The sequence below is a fragment of the Haliotis asinina genome, chromosome 7, assembly GCF_037392515.1.
Source record: "Haliotis asinina isolate JCU_RB_2024 chromosome 7, JCU_Hal_asi_v2, whole genome shotgun sequence".
NCBI lineage: Eukaryota > Metazoa > Mollusca > Gastropoda > Lepetellida > Haliotidae > Haliotis > Haliotis asinina.
Window position 1 is genome coordinate 2,254,171 of NC_090286.1, and position 19,651 is coordinate 2,273,821.

The 19,651-nt window shown below is 40.5% G+C and overlaps 1 protein-coding gene across 1 annotated transcript; it reads left to right on the forward strand.

The window, feature by feature from the left end:
• Positions 1-371: 371 nt before the first annotated feature.
• On the forward strand, positions 372-19,285 carry LOC137292181 (receptor-type tyrosine-protein phosphatase T-like). Its single transcript, XM_067823743.1, has 19 exons — positions 372-448; positions 1,289-1,382; positions 3,081-3,172; positions 6,976-7,169; positions 7,847-7,934; positions 8,295-8,371; positions 8,967-9,003; positions 9,202-9,299; positions 9,820-9,945; positions 10,273-10,418; positions 11,463-11,598; positions 12,150-12,293; positions 12,890-12,926; positions 13,915-13,973; positions 14,513-14,638; positions 15,022-15,141; positions 15,636-15,784; positions 16,281-16,416; positions 17,081-19,285. The coding sequence occupies exons 1-19, from the start codon at positions 445-447 to the stop codon at positions 17,165-17,167; spliced, it is 1,950 nt and encodes a 649-aa protein (XP_067679844.1). The 5' UTR covers positions 372-444; the 3' UTR covers positions 17,168-19,285.
• The last annotated feature ends 366 nt before the right edge of the window (positions 19,286-19,651 follow it).

Below are 19,651 nucleotides of genomic sequence, written 5' to 3' on the forward strand. Positions count from 1 at the left end.
AGCCAACGTCTCGGTGCGCATTGTCCTGATAGTCATGACACAACCCAGTCTGAACCAGGCACCACATTACTGGATATAAAATATCTTGACACAATGCAAAACCGCGTTCTTGGTCACATGATATTACAACCCAGTTCTCTTCAGTGAAATCTTTCTACAGCTTTACATTATCGGAATTAATACGACCTAGTGTCGCTACAAAGAGCAGACTTTTTCAGTGCACAGTGTTATCAACTCTAATTTTTAGAGCATTATTATCATGCCGAGACAGGTTTAATCACCCCGTCAACAAACACTTAGCCTGAACAACCTGTCGTCTCACCTGGTTCGTCTACACGCAGGTATTATTTAGTTCCTCGTTGTCCATACAACGTGAGTATCACGGAGCTACCTAAGACTCTCTGGTTATTAACACCTGTAGAAGCGTGGCAGTTGTGTACAGCCATGGGTGAGTACAGTGTTTCTGGTTGTGATACAAAGGTAAACTTTCAGGATAAACTCTAGCAAATATAATAATGTAGGACTTTAGAAGTGTGGCTGACTTGACTTCACGATGTCCTGCTTGAGTGCATGTCATTGTATAGTCGTGATGATCTACAGTTGTCTGAACCTGTCTCTGTGTCAGTGTAAAGTGGTGTTGATATAATCCAGTGATGCGTTCATGTACAATCGAGAGGCCTCGGGGAGGATTGAGATCTGTAGTTCATTGACACTCAGAGTCACTGGAGTGCAATTTTGCATTCTTTACTTACAAGTGTAACAGGAACGCCTCGTTTCATTAAGCTTAGTTTGTGTGATTGTTTGGCATGTACGTACGCTGCATAAAAATGAAGTGAGTTAGCAATGCAAGGGCGAGGTGGTGAGATGGTGAGAGAGTGAGAAGGTCTTGACATTAATATCAGGGTCCGCTTATTGTGGTCAAATAAGTATTGACTGGCATGTGTTGTGTTCGTAATCATTGTTCTCATGTGAAGGAAGTTAATTTGGCACAACCGGAAAGAAAGAGACAAAAGTACGAACACTACTGAAAAATATAAGAATACAAACACCCGTGAACAATGTGGCTTCTTGATTGACTGAAAATGATCACGAATTCAGAACAACGGTTTGTCTGAGGCTAGCTCAATCAGTGACAGTCACTCCTAATTATTGTCAATACCCAGACGGGATAACAAAACAAATTTATACCCCCACTTTCTCTCTACCCCATGCCCTCACGCCCCTCCTCTCTCTCCTCGCAATCCATGTATATGATTGTACAATTAATTCACCATTCATTGGATCGCAGGCATGGCTGATGTTATTGTTGCTGGCTGTGTTGGAGGCGTTGCTGTTGTCGTTACCATCATCATCATCGTGGTCATTCTGTTGTTGCTGCGTAGGTAAGTAGGAGAGTATCGCGATCTTTCTGATGTACATGGGACCGTTTCCATTCCGATGCAGGGTTTCTGTGCCCCTCGAAGCATCCTCTCGACAATCTACCTGTCTGTTCTTCACAAATGGCAAACAGTTTCACCTAAAGTTACAGTTGAAATACATGTACGTTTTTAATACCTTTTAAACACGGCCTATGTGCTCCGTTGTTACAGTCGCCGTGGTAGATAAAGTTACAGCTGAATGTTTTGTCCGAGTAAAATGTAACCACTCACACGTAAAAATATTAGAAGTCTGGAAATACTGAAACTTTGAAAAAAAACCCGAATTTTACAGGTATTTTGTACAGCAATTACATGTCAATGAAATAGAAAAGGTACACCAATATTTTTCACATAAATTTCACATTTCTCAATAAATTTCTTACATGTTAATAAAATATTGTTTCGTCAGATGTTTTATTATCATTCCCGTTCCCATGGTATGAACATATTCCCGCACTCCTCTCAACTGAGAATTTAAGTAGCACCGAAAGCAGGCGTAATTTTACTGTAGTAAAATGAAAGTCCAACGCGTCAAATAAACTTTCCGCCACGTAATCTGATTATGGGGTTTTCATGGGTGCAAAATATTTCCCTGTTTGTGAGTATTCGCCCATCTTACAATAAAGTTCGTTGCAGCTATGTCCAGAAATACATCATGGTGGGGTAGCCAAGTGGTAAAGCGATTGCTCGTCATGGCCCCCGGGTTCTAATCTACTAGTACACCCATACCCGGTGTCTCCATGACGTCATAGTTATCGTACAGTACCGTCAATATAGGAATTCGCATGAATTATGTCAGTTCTTAAGTAAACAGCATAACTGAACCAAGGTGTTTTTGCAGGGAAAAATGGATACACGCACTGAATAATAATACTTGGGAAATGTTTTAGACGCAGAAGAATGTTATCCACATTCTTGAAAATAGGTTATAGACAAACATATATCACAAAGAGTGCACCAAGTATGAATATATATATTCCTCTAGAATTGTTTCCTCTGTAATTGTGGGCATACCTTGTGTGTATAGTGATGCCAGTGTATGTGTCTAACGACTGCATGGATACATTATTGTTACATGGTTTAGTGAAGTAGACATTCTCACCGAGCAATACCAGCTTGTGTCTACCATATATAGGAATGTGTATCTGATATCAACTTCCCATCAGACCGGAGGTCGTTACATTGAGGAAAAAGTTGTATAATTTCTGAACAATGTACTGATAGTAAACCTCGTAGTTCTAATCAAAATCATAACCATGCATTACTTTTTGAGAAGGTTGACTGCGATAAAGATATGAGTATTTTACTGAGACCTACAGAAAATCACATACTATTTTCCAAACACATAACAGACGACACATTTATTTCACGCCCTGGATCTTTATTGAACGTTTTGTGTTTCTAGAATGAGTTATGTGTTAAAAACCCAGTATGTATTTTTAGCTAAACTCAATCGTAAACTAACTTAGCCATCAAAACTAGATTCTGTTATTCTGTTTTACTGTCCCAGTTGGCCACCTGTGATATGTTTAGAATCTTACTGTAACTGCTTGGATAGAAAAAGATAAACTCTGAGCATTATAACTGACCTATACTTGTCATGCACACAAATACTGTTTCTTGCTGTGTTATCATAGCTTCCGCGTTTCGTTTTTTCCCTAGGAAACGTCAACGAAGACATGTTTTCTCCGACACTGGAGCGATCTATGAGAATGTGTCTCCAACGAGGACAGTTCTACCACTTGGTGACAAAGGTACTACAAAGACAGAGAGACACACATACAGACACAAACACAAACAGACTGGAAGATAAAGTGAGTGAGTGACTCAATATTTATCGACAGATAATATTTCAGACATGTCGTGACGAGATTAATTAAAGATCAATAATATTCGAAGCGATGAAACTACACTGGCCCAAAAAAGAAACGCATAGGTGAAAATACAATGTTATGAGAGATGATTTATTAACTTAAATTGCACAAAAAGTAATGGAACTTGAGCAATGATAATTCACACGGGTATTAACAAATGTGTGTCAAGACATATACAATCATTCACAGTGGTATTAAGCGTCTCTATTTTCCATGGCATAGTGAGAAAGTCAGTATCTGGTGTGACCACCAAGGGCATCAATCACTGCTCTGCATCGCCTGGGCATTGACTGTATAAGACGTCGTATCCGCCTTTGTGGGATTCTTCTCCACTCATCTCGCAACGCATTCACCAACTGTAGACGTGTCTGTGGCTGCGGCTGTCGACGTCGTAACCGTTTACCCAATTGGTCCCATAAATGTTCAATTGGGTTCAAATCTGGCGATTTTGAGGGCCATGGAAGAACTGTAATGTTGTTGTTGGCAAGGAAATCCGTGGTAATGCGTGCTGTGTGCGGTCTTGCATTGTCGTGCTGGAAAATTTCTTTTCTAGCGTCAATTGTAGGAACAACATGACGGTTCAGAATTTCATCCCGGTAGCGTACAGCATTGAGATTCCCTTGCACATGCACCAACTGTGTCCTGCCGTTCATAGATATGCTTCCCCACATCATTACACCTCCACCACCGTGTCTGTTGACCTCACGAACGCACTGTCGAGCAAATCTCTCATTTCGACGTCTGTAAACACGCATCCTTCCATCATGTCTGTACAGCAGAAAACGTGACTCATTGCTGAACCAGATCCTCCTCCAATTCAAGAGGTTCCATGCCCGAACGTTCCTGCACCACTGAAGACGTCCACGACGGTGATGGGGATGCAGAACAGGTCCTGCATGAGGTCGCATAGGTCGAATTCCATGCTCTCTTAGGCGATTCCTGATGGTTAGTGGAGAGACTCTACGCAGCCCAGGAACGTGATCAGCGGTATACGTAGCAGTGACGGCCCGATTACGCAGATGAAGCACCCGGATGTAGCGGTCTTGTGCTGGAGTTGTCACCCTTGGTCTCCCACTCCTTGGACGGTCTCTGGTCGAGTTGTGTTGCGTGTATCGTTGCCAGAGACGGGAAATCGTGCTCTGCCTCACATTCAGACGTCTGGCAACTGATGACTGACTTTCCCCAGCTTCCAGACGTCCAATGGCTCTATTTCTGTTTTCTTCATTTAACCTTGGCATTTTTCGCGTCGCATAGAAAGAAATTCGAAGAATGAATCGCAACAGGACCTGTCCCCTTTTATAGCCATCATAATCAAGATTGAGATCCTGCATTTGCACGTGCATAATGCTTTCAGATTTTCCCACGTGTAGATTATACAAAGCGTTTTCAAGGTGCTGTGGTGTGGCGAATAATCACCAGAGGTTGTGTTTGTTTGTCTGTTTTGGTTGTATTGACTATAACAACACTTAATATTTACATTAATTGTCATTCCATTCCATATTTTCCGAAAAAATCTACTTTAAAAATGAGATTTCAGCTATGCGTTTCTTTTTTGGGTCAGTGTATTTACGATGAACAGTAAAACTAGTAGTGGATCACCGGCAGAGAAATAAAACTAGCATACCACCTTACTACATGTATACTGCAAAGCAATGCAATATAAAACACGGGCTACATATCGCCAAAGGTAGATATATCAGGGACCAAGCGGACTTTAGGTATATTTGTAAGATAGACTGAGAACTTTGGAACAGTTTCTGAGAGCGGTACTGAGTCGATAAGAGAAGTGTTGTATTGAGGTTGTATCGAGGTTGTATCGAGGTCGTGGCTAAAATTATGGCAGCTTTCAGTCATGTATTTCACCGTATGTCATCTTCAGTAACCCATGCTTATCGTAAGAGGTCACAAACGCCATCTGGTGGTCAGACTCGTGATCTTGGTTGACAGTCGTGACACCGCATCCCAAGTGAGTGCATCGATGTCCATGCTGTTGATCACTGGCGTGATCATAGATCGACGCCACATAGCTCAACTATAAACATATACATGCATACCATTTAGGTCTTCGTTTCGTGCTGTGTTGCTGGTCAGTGTGTGGGGTCTCTCTTCACTGCATCGACATATGTATTTTCGCTCTCTTTTTTCTTTATGAACGGAGTTTTTTAATTATAATAGTCGCAGGAGTTACAATTGATGTCACCCACGCCATGTCACCCACGCCATGTCACCCACGCCACAAAAAGCAGTCTCCTTTAGTCTTTAGCTAGAAGAACTTGCACCACTGTTTCAAATCCAGACCGTATAGACTTTAAGCTAAATGAAATGAAAGAATTACTTTTCCAAGAAACTGCCAGAGACAACTACTTACAGATTCCATAATGTTCGGCGAAACAGCCGAACAGAAGTGAACTGCTAAACTTTAAAGAAAAAAATCATGAAAATGTCCTAAAATTTGTATCCACATTCAACCCTCGAAATCCTGAACTATTTACTAAAGTTTGTGAATCTCTCCTAGCTTTTCAAACTGCCACATTTTAAAAGGTACACAGACACAGGTCAAGTTAATTAAAAGTAAAAAAACAGGTAAGAGTATCGAGGAAAGTTTAACGACAGCAAACTCTCAAATCTTGTTAAAATACAACATCTGTAACTAAATACGAGGGACCAAATTGTGGTACATGCCGATGTCTAATGGAGGGAGATGGGTAACAGTTCAAGACTGATCAAATCTTCGAAGCACAAGAAAATATCACATGCGCATCTCAGAATCCCATATATATATTCATAAAAAGCAGTAGACGTGGCCTGAGGCATATCGGACTGACCGGTGACACCATGCGTTCAGGGTAAGAGTTCTCAAACAGCGAATTCGAGACCCCTCCTGTCGCTGTACTTAACTTAGTGGACATGAAGAAAGATGTGCTAGGAACACGATACTAAACTTTACATCTGCATGCACTGGAATTAACTGTATATCACTGCTTGTGTATTAGTGAATTGTTCTCGAATTGTACTTCAGACGCACACTCTATGCAGTGCTCCGAGCCCTTTGCATTGTGACATCATGTCTTAGTGACGCCATACCTTACATACATATATATGCAATTAGAAAAAAACGCCACTTTCCATGGTTTTATGGTTGCCATTTGAGTGTGAATAACGATTTAAAGTCACACTGGCATTATATCAGTCATATCGTGACGTACACTAGTTCATATAACACACACATACACACACATGCACACATACATACACACAAACACACACACACACACACACATCTACATAACTACATATCATGTCGACTTAGTCCTTCATCTAGGTTATTTCATGAGCAGTGATGGTACACAGCATAGATATGTTGTACATATTCCAGATATACCCTATCAACGAGTGATGGTACACAGCATAGATATGTTGTACATATTACAGATATACCCTATCAACGATTGACGGTAAAATTATCACAAAAAGTATCACAAAAGGAGTTCAACCTGGCTAACATGTATCTTTAATTGTAGAAACTACTTTTGGACAAGGCAATTTAAAAGTGGGCTATTTATCGCCAACAACTGCAGTTAGACCACCACATTAGGGACCATGGGGACTTGCATTACATTTGATACCTACATGGACCCTAGCTGGAATGATTCATTTCAAAATGATATGATAATAATACATAGGTGAAACACAGAAGACAGACGGGAAGAAGCATGGAAATGAACACATGCCGGATGAGAAGAGAAAGAGACAGAAGTCCATGGAGGTCGAGAATGTGTCGCCCACCGTCGCGTCCAGCACGGAGATCCCTATCACCACACTGGAAACCTACGTCGCAAAAATGAAGAAGGCTGGGACTTTTGAAACGGAGTATCAAGTGAGTATGCCATATAATACATCTTTACAACTCCTAACCAGGAATGTCAATACAGAATCTCATCTATGATAGCTTCAACTCCCCATCAACATCCGAATTTGATGTCAACAATGAGTTGGACAGGCAGAATAGACAAAGGATATTGTACACTCAAAGGCAAAACTTATTGTCCCACATATTACACACACAGAATCCGTGTGAAACCTTTGTAATGTTACTGCATGAAAAAAACAAATGTTGCAATGTTTGGTATCAATTAACAGTCCTAAAAAACAACTAACCTTGTATATGAACATGAATTAAGCCACAAAAGGGGGTTAACAAGTGGCATCATATGCTGGGTAAAAGTAGTTAGGGGTATATGTAAATTTTGAAATTATGAATAATGATCTATTTATTCATAGGCACACTGATGAAATATCAATCATAAAAAAATACCACACAAACATCTCACAAAATTCATCTTGATTTCTGAATGTATGACAATCGTTAAACTTTGGTTAGCATCAAGAGGGCATTCCGCTTATATTTTTTTAGTTTATGATCAGGGTAGTTGACGTTAAGTTGGTGCTTATGATCAGGGTACTTGACGTTAAGTTGGTGCTTATGATCAAGGTAGTTGACGTTAAGTTGGTGTTTATGATGTGCATAACCACACTTGATTGGTTTCCATTCAGACGCTACCTTCCGGGTTCACGGGATCATATGAAGTGTCGCAGAAGCCGGAACACAAAGGGAAGAACAAGTTTACCGGATTATACCCCTGTAATTACATAAAACCTCATAAAACATGGCATGCACACACATTCCTGTTTGGAGTGGACGCAAATCAATATTTGTAGCAGTATATGTTACATTATAGTTTATAAACGTTTGGTCAATCTGATGAATCCGTGGTAGGAATGATGTAATAACTGTAGGAATTAAAGGAAATGATTTTGCGATTAAATTCACTATACTTGTTTATGAAAAATATTTGTTTTAAGAAATAGTTTCTAGTCATATTCATCACCGACAACTCATTGTACTGTTCATCAATTACTATCAATATACCGTTCTGTTGCACTATTAATTCATACAAGTTAATATATCAAAAGCATTAACAAGCCTATATTAATCTTTCAGATGATTACAACCGAGTTGTTCTGAAGGCCATTCCAGGAGATCCTGGCTCCACCTACATCAACGCCAGTCACATCAACGTAAGCGTTACGTCAGCGCTACTGTCTTTATCAACTGCAATGTGTTCAATAACCTTATTATTTCCAAGGGGACATTGGCAACACCTAATAACCAAACCAATGTGCTTGTTTGTGTCTTGGCTGAGCCGTGGTTATGTTGATGGTGCTTCATGTAATATTGGCGAATTAATGATATGTTGATATCTGAGGAGAGGTTAAGCGCAGAAAATAATGTGTTGGGATATTCCTGTGTACGTGTCGGAGTTATGTGGAGGTAAACCCCTCATCTGACATTGTAAGTGTAAGTTGAATGTGTGGAATATATACGTATCATTTCCCTAATATTAATGTTTGAGTTCATCTGGCAACTTCATGTGCAACTCATCCGGTGACATTTTCTACATATCTAACACACTTGTGATCGGTATATGGTGTCATTAAAATTCCGTCCACAATTTCCTCCATGAAACCGGTAATAAATCAGGGTGCTTAGGTTCACGTGTTGTTATTAGTCTGCATTTATATTACCAACAAGTATTAAACGTGTGTTATATCAGAAAGTGACTACTTAAATACAGACAAAAGTTGATTTGCTTGTATTTTCACATCCTTGTAGGGATACAACAATGACAAAAGCTACATTGCTGCTCAGGGTAAGTTAATCCACCCGATATACATGAGTGAGTGAGTGAGTGAGTGAGTTTAATTTTACGCCGATTTTAGCAATATTCCAGCAACATCATGGCGGGGCGATATACATGAGGTGAGGTGAGGTGAGGTGAGGTGAGTTGAGGAGAGGTAATATTTATTCTGAATAATTGAGGATACTATGTTGCTTAATTTGATTGCAGCTCCGAAAGAACAGACCCTTAACGACTTCTGGAGAATGATATGGGAACAAAATTGTGGGAAAATTGTCATGCTCACCAACCTGGTGGAAAAAACAAAGGTATTGTCAGGTTTGTTTTTGAAGACACGTATATTTCCTATTGCTTTCACGTGTCTCATGCATTTGAACTTTACTAGCTACTGTCACTAGCTCTCTGGTATTATCATCATTCGATAGTGATTCGTGAACACAAGTTTGCATTTTGTCATAGATAGTAATGGACTCTGCTATTGGTAGGAATTTCATGAGAAGATAAATAGCATTTCCTCAGCTTTAATTATATATGTTTATACACATTATGGTACCTGGGCTGTATCAACCCTATTATTTGCACGAGTAAAACATGATGTTTTATGCAAACATGAAGTGTTTTTGTCACGTATATCTCCATGTATGTTGTGTACAGGTGAAGTGTGAAGTCTGTCAGAGTTACATGTGTTGTATCTCTATGTATGTTTTGTACAGATTAAGTGTGAAGTATTTCCATGTCATGTGTGTATGCTGGGTCTATATGTATGGTGTGTACCTGTGAAGTATTTCCATGTCATGTGTGTTGGATCTATAAGTATGATTTGTACAGGTGAAGTGTCAAAGGTACTGGAATCCCACGAAGCCACTCCAAGCTGGTGTGTTTACTGTCACTGTCGAGAGAGAGGACAAGAGGTCACACTGGGTCATAAGAGAATTAATGGTCCAGAAACATGGGGTAAATAAACCAAACATGATGAGAGTGTGTACATCCTGAAAAAGTTTCTAATGCATTTGAATGTAATACGTGTTCTTAAGGGAACGACTAAAGAATTTGAATGTCTTGTATCGCCACAAAACGAATCGGGATGGTATAATAGTTTCTATGCCAGCTGACCTCCTGAACTCACAATCGTGCTATTTCCTGTATCGTGTATCATGAATGTAGCGTATAAAGTTTGATTTGACTATAAACAGTAAACATACACATGGATTCGGGATTTGACTCAACTGCACCACCGCAAATCATAACATTCATACGATTAAACTCTTAAATGGTTACTAGACCCGACTCAAGAAGACCGTTCTACACTTCCACTTCACGGCCTGGCCTGATCATGGTGTTCCGAAAGTGACGTCACTTATGGAGTTTGTTTGGAGGGTTCGGAAAACAAAGTCAGCGCTAAAAGGCCCTCTGCTTGTTCATTGCAGGTGATGTGTTATACCCAGGAACTGCTTAGTTCAATAATCAGTATACATGTATTGATCCATGTGTGTCACTGAGATAACATATTTATCTAGCAAGTACATGAGCGTTATAACTTAAAATCTTATTGAGGATACATGGGTTTATGGCACATAAATAAATCTCTTTGTGACCTTGTAGATATAACTGTACTTTCCCCACCTCCCTCCCGACAGAAATTGGAAAACTTACATTGCTTGCACGTAACTGAGTTTAAGTCGTAGCAAAAGTCAGGACAAAATATTATTTCCTGTTCATTCCAAACATTTCCATTTATTTCACATTTACATTAAACCCACCCCCAGATGTACCATCAATAACTGCTTCAACGTCTGTAATCTTCAATGGCCAACAGACACATTAGTCATGACTAGCGACAGCTAATATCGAGGTGGAAAGTCTGACCCAACAGACACATTAGTCATGACTGACAACAGGTAATATCGAGGTGGAATGTCTGACCCAATAGACACATTAGTCATGACTGACAACAGGTAATATCGAGGTGGAAAGTTTGACATTAAACCCACCCCCAGATGTACCATCAATAACTGCTTCAACGTCTGTAATCTTCAATGGCCAACAGACACATTAGTCATGACTAGCGACAGCTAATATCGAGGTGGAAAGTCTGACCCAACAGACACATTAGTCATGACTAGCGACAGCTAATATCGAGGTGGAAAGTCTGACCCAACAGACACATTAGTCATGACTGACAACAGGTAATATCGAGGTGGAAAGTCTGACCCAACAGACGCATTAGTCATGACTGACAACGGGTAATATCGAGGTGGAAAGTCTGACCCAACAGACACATTAGTCATGACTGACAACGGGTAATATCGAGGTGGAAAGTCTGACCCAACAGACACATTAGTCATGACTGACAACGGGTAATATCGAGGTGGAAAGTCTGAAACTGTAGCAATCGTTCTGATGTGTCACGGGAAATACTCTTAACCGTCTCATGAGAAAATACTTAATTTGACATCACCGTGTCTGTATAGTGCGGGTATTGGCCGGACTGGGACATACATCTCCATCGACTACTGTTTGGACAGAGGGCAGTCAGAACAGAGACTGGACGTGTTTGGTTATGTGTCCGAGCTGCGAAGCGAGAGAAAAGACATGATCCAGACCCACGTGAGTCTTCTGAACTAAGTTATGTCAGTACAGTTTTACACCGCGTTCAGTAATAATCTAGTAAAAACCTTGGCGGGCTATCCAAGGAGTCGAAACCAGTCCTTTGACATGAAGGTCGAATACAGCCAGGATAATCAATCGCCTCTGATGGATAGTTCATGGGACAAACCTCTCATCAGTGTTAAATAGTATTCCTCCTTCTATGTCGGCTGGTCTAACTAAAGGACACAATAGTGTATATTGAAAATAGCTTTCAAACATAAAGAATCATTGATGTATGGTGGCTATCAGTCGGTTACAATATCACACAGTGGTCTTCCGTGAGGTTCAGGCACAGGCTCCCTGGCAGTAATAACTGACGAAATGCACGTCTTAGTTCAGGTACTATAACAGCTGAATTAAACTTGGAATGAGAATCACGTGGTCAGACATCACGACTCACGCAGCCAAATCAGCTCTACAGAACATCTATCAATGTCTATTTGTAAAATCATACAATTGTCGTTCATTGCACTGCCTGCAACCCTAATTCTGTTTTACGCCGCACACAGGAGCAGTATAAATGTGTCCATCTTGCCCTGGCTGAAGCCTTCGTCATGGGCGACACAACACTGTCCTGTCAGAAGTTCCGGGAGAGGAGAAGCCAGGATGGGATGTTCCAGATAGGAAACTGCTCGGGAGCGAAACTATTAAAGGTAGAGTCTGACGGGAATTCTAGGCAGCAGTCAGTTCATGCTTCCTTCTTGTTGTCCTGCTCTGTAGCGTATAATGCATAAGTGTCTCAATCTCGACTTCGACTTTAAGCATCACGTGTCCTTCAGAGTATACGTACCATTGTCCATTACCTGGCTATAACCCGTCCTCCCCTCACGTTTCTGCATCTGTGACTTGTATACTGCTACAGTATTGCTGAACATTCACCTGATTTACCCTCCACTCTGGCCTGCGCTATAGACCTGCAATTATGCAGATGTTAACTGTGCTACACTTTATCAGTATCCTAGTCTGTTAATGCAGAGTGTCATCTTACAGTGATTCCTCATTAGATTGTAATTTTTTACTGACAAGATTACTAATCCTGAATCCGTACCTGAATTCCTTTACAGACGATTACTACCTGGGTGAATATATGTGTGCAAAGGACAGCATCCGTTCCGTCGTTAGTTATACGGATATTTAACATTCCGAACCATTTATCCAGATATAATATCGGGCGACCAAATGTTGTCTAACTGTAGCATTACAAAATGACTGGTTGTTGAGCTGTTGATTGTGATTCCTCTTGTTTCAGGTTCTGAACAATGAACGGAAAGGATCCGTGGACACAGGTAACATATTTCGTTCGTCATCTTTTGTTATTGGGACTTCATTCACACTTATTGTGTACGAGGAACTGCACAATGGAACATGCTTTCTTTCGTATCATTTGATTTATCATTATCATTTTCATTATCATTACTGCTTACTTCTCCAATAATATAAAGAGTGTGTGCTATAACGGTAACGCTATTTTTCAGGGTATTATCATTTGAAGTAGATCGAGGTATTTCGTTGACTGCTCAAAGGAGAAAACACCGAGGGCTTCTGAAAAATAGCGTTGCCGTTATTATAGCTAAAATGGATAGACTTTTTAATGAAATGAAAACAAACCACAGTATCGGTTTTGATGCATTTATTGCTAACGACAAATGATGTAGGTCACTGACCCACGTTTTACTAATTAGGGAATGTCATAGAAAAAATGACATAACTATTGAGCGTGACGACATTCGAAACTGAGCTCTGTCCATATTACCAACCGCAGTTTTTTCAGTGTTTTTCAGTTACTCTTCCAGTGCATATATTCACTTCAGCATGTTGTAATTTACGGTTCAAATGCTAAAGTTTGCATTGGCAAGAGAGTGCATAATGGCACCGGAAGTGGAAACAGGTATATGTGGCGAATGTGAGTCAGAAATATGGTCATGCTCAGTATGACGTCACTTAACAATAGGTGTGATAATGATCCGTCGTCAAGCAATTTGGGGGAATTATCAAGTTACATTGGCACGCTCATTTCTGATATCATGCGATCGTTTTAATGATAATTCTATCCATTTCAGCTATAATGTGTCATATTTACGTGACTGCTTTTGACTGTCATAGAAATGTCGTATGAGGTTATGCCAAGACATGCAAACTGCCATAGTTTAGTAACTGATTAAAAAGCTATTAATATTAGTTTTTCTTTGATTGTTGTACGAAAATGTACTCACACACAGTATTGAATCCACCAAGTCGAGCCACCAGCTATGATAGCTACACTTCCTTCATCAGGTATAGCTGGTCGGTTGTGGGTAAATGCCAAACAGAATCACTATGCTGTATACGTACAGGTGAGTCTGATCTACCTTTAATCATATCGTTTTTTTAAATGTTGTATTGATGTATTTGATAGCTGAAAACGGTATTGCAGTTTACAGTTCGAACATTCTCCCATTTACAATTCATAAATCATACACAATGTCCAAGAATACTATTTCATCATATGATAAGAGGGAAATGTCTCAGACGATGGCACATCACTATTAATCTTCTGCATCTGTCGTTTGTAATTTCATAAGTATACCTTTTGCCCGACTTGATATCAAACAGCCATGGTTACAGAACCGATTTGAGCTGGCTGGGAATTATAGCCGAAGAAGAAATAAGTAGTTCACCTCCGATAGCAAGTATTACATTCAATAAAATGTCAATAACATTATACCAACATCTTCCTCTTTAGGACACATTTACCCTATCCCGTGCTGCCAAAAAAGCCATACTATGTCCTCTGTCCGGGCCAGAACAACAACCAATGTTTTATCAGAATGATACTACCTTACTGGCAACAAACAAATATAATTATTATAGTAGTGTTGTATATCTGTGTCAGTCCCACCTGAGTAAGTTCGGCTACGTGCTGAGCGAGGTGCCCTCATTGGACAACACAGAAGGATTCTGGAAGATGGTGGAAGACAAAGAGTCGGACGTCGTCGTTTTCTTGCCAGAAGCAAGCAAGGTATTTACGTTTTGTCGGTAATAGTTCAGTATTTTAGTGATACCAAATACAGCTAAATGTCAACGACATCAAAGAAAGTCAAAACAGACCGTGTTTGTTCACCACCATTGTGCAGCCCCTAACAACATGTGGATAATGTCATGACCAAACTCTCCTGCCAACATTTGCGAGGGCAGGACATGGACCAAGCTTGACAATTAGTTTAGTACCAGCTGTGTTCCCAAGAACTGGCGAAAGCAGAAAACTTTATAACGACATCATATTTTGCAAAAGGGCGTAGTCTCTCTCGAGTGAGTGGGTGAGTATGGTTGTGATGGGTCAATGGTATTTAGCATTACAAACCATGCCTTGAATAATCTAAAATGAATTCATGTTTCCACCAGTATCTGAACGAGGTGTGCCCAGAGGACTCTACAGAGTGGAGCTCCATATCAGTCAAGAGCAGAAAGGTGATTCTTATCGACAACCAGCTGACGTGTCGGAACATACAGCTCCGAGCGAAGGTACATCCATGCAACACACATTGGATTACCACCCTGATCCTTCCCGTCCCATTCAACCAATGCTCACTGAAACCAAATGGATTGGATGGTCAAACGCGTTCACTGTATTGTAGCTATGGCAATCTAATATCATTGACAGGTGCATCTGGCTCACAGTTACGTAGGACTAAGGTAAAATATATAGTTTGCATTCTACTTATTGGTGCAAATACACACGATTACACAAAATATGCGACAAGGCATGACGTCTTCAGCATCCCGGCTGGAAATCGGTGCTGAGAGGGAGTCCTGTTTTGTACACTTACATTTCAAATTTAGAAATACAATTTTGGGGAAACTCGTTGTTTAACGTTTGACACGGTCTTGTCCCCTTGTGTCCCATTTCGGGTCTGACATGCATAACGTTGAGCGTCCGTCCCCTACAGCTGTCAAGCCTGGATAATGCTGAGTATATTTGGACCACATTCCACCCCTTACTTCATATCTCCTCACAGAGCAACCCAAACGTCAGCCTGAATGTTAACGTCTACTCAACACCTTCGTCGTCGAAACTGACTTTAACCGACATTCCAGAGGTCATCCAACACCTGGATCGTCCAAGAAACTCCAAAGGAGATCCACGCCCGATGACCGTCATGTTTGGGTACGGTACATATATTACACACACACACACACACACACACACACACACACACACACACACACACACACACACACACACACACACACACACACACACACACACACACACACACACACACACACACACACACACACACACACACACACACACATATATATATATATATATATACAGAACACTAAAATCTAGGTCCAGTGCCATTCTGTGTCAAGATATAAAAAAAGCTTTCAGATTTCGAGCGATTCTTTTCTTTTTCAATAACTTGCCGTTTGTAATTTCCTTTTGATCTCTCGGCAATTCACTTCATGAACTGGGTCGAGCTTATCAGTGCCCTATTCTACTATCTTGAAAGATTGGAGAGCGTATCTGCCACATTTAACCTATTTAACCACATTTTACACACGTAAAAAATATACAACTAAACAGCAAGAAAATACCACCGTGTCCTAGGAAAGGTACCTGTTGTACATTATTAACTTCATATAACTTGTATCAGACCAAAGGAGAAACAAGTGGCTGTGATGTTTTGCGTCATCAACAACATCCTACAACGCTGTTTCCATGACGATGAAGTTGAGATTTTCAACAATATCAGAAGACTGTCATATTTGTTCACACACGATGTGACTAAGGTAGTGTAAACGTCCCTGTATACAAACTTCTCTCAGCTGGTTTTAAGTGTAGCATTCAGTGTATCTAAATTAATTCTGATTGGAAAACTTTGTGGTGTTTACGGTGGTCATGCGTAGCGGCTACTAATGCGAGGTTGTTGACCTATCACAAATGAGAGAAGGCCATGTTGAAATGGGAAATCATCAATATGCACTTTTAGTTCCTTGTCTGAATGGCTTCAGTAGTTCGGTAAGCTGATAGGGATCACGTCAGTCTTGTGTGACGTCACTGTGTTGGGGTTACCAGGTATCAGCGCCATTAACACCACTCTGTCAAATGGGACTTCAGTTATTTAAAGGCGGCACAAGTTTGAGATATAGAACATTGTTTTATTACGTGGCGGTTTCTTTGACCAGTATGAAGCAGTTGTCCATGAACTTGTCTTGCAGCAAGGTTCAATGCAAATTCACGGGGCACCTTGCTGCTGCAAAATCATCACTTTAATATCTCCATCCAAGGGAAATAACCATGCATGCCGTGTACCGACGACTTTCGCCTGTGATGTTGTCCCAAGTTTTCTATCACACTATCTTGACGAATATATGTTGTATTGTTGTTTCATAATGTGTTTCTGGAGTCTGACTGTCAGTTTCTCCACGCATGTGTTTTGTTTGGTGTTTCCAGAGTGACCTTGCCGCCCTGTACAGGTCTGTCCCAGGTTTAGAGGATGGTAACATGGGCTCGCTGTATGTCAACGTCAGCGATGTTTGACGGTGGACGAGGAAACAGAGAACAGGACAAATAGCATGGACTCTCGGAAACACATATCACGCTTGTCGCGTGGAGTACTTGATGTTCTTATCACGCTACTGATCTGGTGTATGATAACAAACACATTTTCCTGTTGCACTTTATTACTACCCTGTTTTGTTTATATTTTGAAGTAATAGATTCTACCTTCACACTATAACCACAACCACAACCACAACCATCACCTCCACAACCATCACCTCCACAACCATCACCTCCACAACCATCCACACTCTTACAAATGGATATTCGTAAGGTATAGCGAAACGCGTCTCGATTTGAAACAATGCCCCAAGGACAAATTTGTTTGAAGACATGATTGGTAAATGCGACGATATTTGACTGTATAAGAAGATATTGAAGAACATTTACGTGTACACCATAATGTGATACATGTATTTGTTCTGTGTAGATATGTTATTGTGTCGGGAAGACTGTGTTCTGTGTGCATAAGTGTATTGTATCGTGAATGCTGTGTTCTCGGTACATACGTTATTGTGTCGTTATTGTGTTCTCTGTACATACGTCTATTTATCGGGAAGGTTGTGTTCTCTGTACATACCTCTATTGTATCGGGAAGACTGTGTTTTGTGTACACACGTCATTGTATCGGGAAGGCTGTGTTCTCTGTACATACTTCTGTTATATCGGGAAGGCTGTGTTTTGTGTACATACGTCATTGTATCGGAAAGGTTGAGTTTTGTGTACACACGTCATTGTATCGGGAAGGCTGTGTTCTCTGTACATACTTCTATTGTACCGGGAAGGCTGTGTTTTGTGTACATACGTCATTGTATCTGAAAGGTTGTGTTTTGTGTACACACGTCATTGTCTCGGGAAGGCTGTGTTGCTTGTATATGCGTCTATTGTATCGGGAAGGCTGTGTTTTGTGTACATACATCATTGAATCGGAAAGACTGTGTTCTGTGTGCATACGTGTATTTTATCACGAATGTTGTGTTCTCTGTACATACGTCATTGTATCGGGAAGGTCGTGTTCTGTGTGCATACGTGTATTTTATCACGAATGTTGTGTTCTCTGTACATACGTCATTGTATCGGGAAGGTCGTGTTCTGTGTGCATACGTGCATTTTATCACGAATGCTGTGTTCTCTGTACATACGCCATTGTATCGGGAAGGTCGTGTTCTGTGTGCATACGTGTATTTTATCACGAATGTTGTGTTCTCTGTACATACGTCATTGTATCGGGAAGGTCGTGTTCCGTGTCCATACGTGTATTTTATCACGAATGTCGTGTTCTCTGTACATACGTCATTGTATCGAGAAGGTCGTGTTCTGTGTGCATACGTGTATTTTATCACGAATGTTGTGTTCTCTGTACATACGTCATTGTATCGGGAAGGTCGTGTTCTGTGTGCATACGTGCATTTTATCACGAATGCTGTGTTCTCTGTACATACGTCATTGTATCTTGAAGGTCGTGTTCTGTGTGCATACGTGTATTTTATCACGAATGTTGTGTTCTCTGTACATACGTCATTGTATCTTGAAGGTCGTGTTCTGTGTGCATACGTGTATTTTATCACGAATGCCGTGTTCTCTGTACATACGCCATTGTATCGGGAAGGTCGTGTTCTGTGTGCATACGTGTCTTTTATCACGAATGCCGTGTTCTCTGTACATACGTCATTGTATCGGGAAGGTCGTGTTCTGTGTGCATACGTGTATTTTATCACGAATGTTGTGTTCTCTGTACATACGTTATTGTATCGGGAAGGTCGTGTTCTGTGTGCATACGTGTATTTTTTCACGAATGCTGTGTTCTCTGTACATACGTCATTGTATCGGGAAGGTCGTGTTCTGTGTGCATAAGTGTCTTTTATCACGAATGCTGTGTTCTCTGTACATACGTCATTGTATCTTGAAGGTCGTGTTCTGTTTACATACCTAATTGTATCGTGAATGCTATGTTTTGTGTACATGAGCCTATTGTATCGGAAAGGCTGTGTTCTGTGTACACAGGTCTATTGTATTGAATGTTATGCTTAGTGATGTATGTTTACTTTTATTTTATACACAAATGTTGCATTCGTTTTAATACAACTATTGACGAAATATACGTGTTTGTGTATTTTGTATCGAATGCTGAAGATTCACGAGCCTTTCAGAATGATTTAGGTGAAAAATAAGTGAGTACGGTTTTACGCCTCTTTTAGCAACATTCCAGCAATATCACGGCGGGACACACCACAAATTGGTGTCACACAGTGTACCCATGTGGGGAATCGAACCTGGTCTTCGGCGTAACAAACGGACGTTTTAACAATTAGACTACCCGACTGCCCCTCCACGTGAGAAAAATTCTGAATGCATGTTTAGGCAAGATAAGCAGCATCCATTCACTGTCACTAAACTAGCAGGATTCTCTTCAACACATCACAGTAGCCATATGATATAGTATTTTCAGATACTGAATAGCAA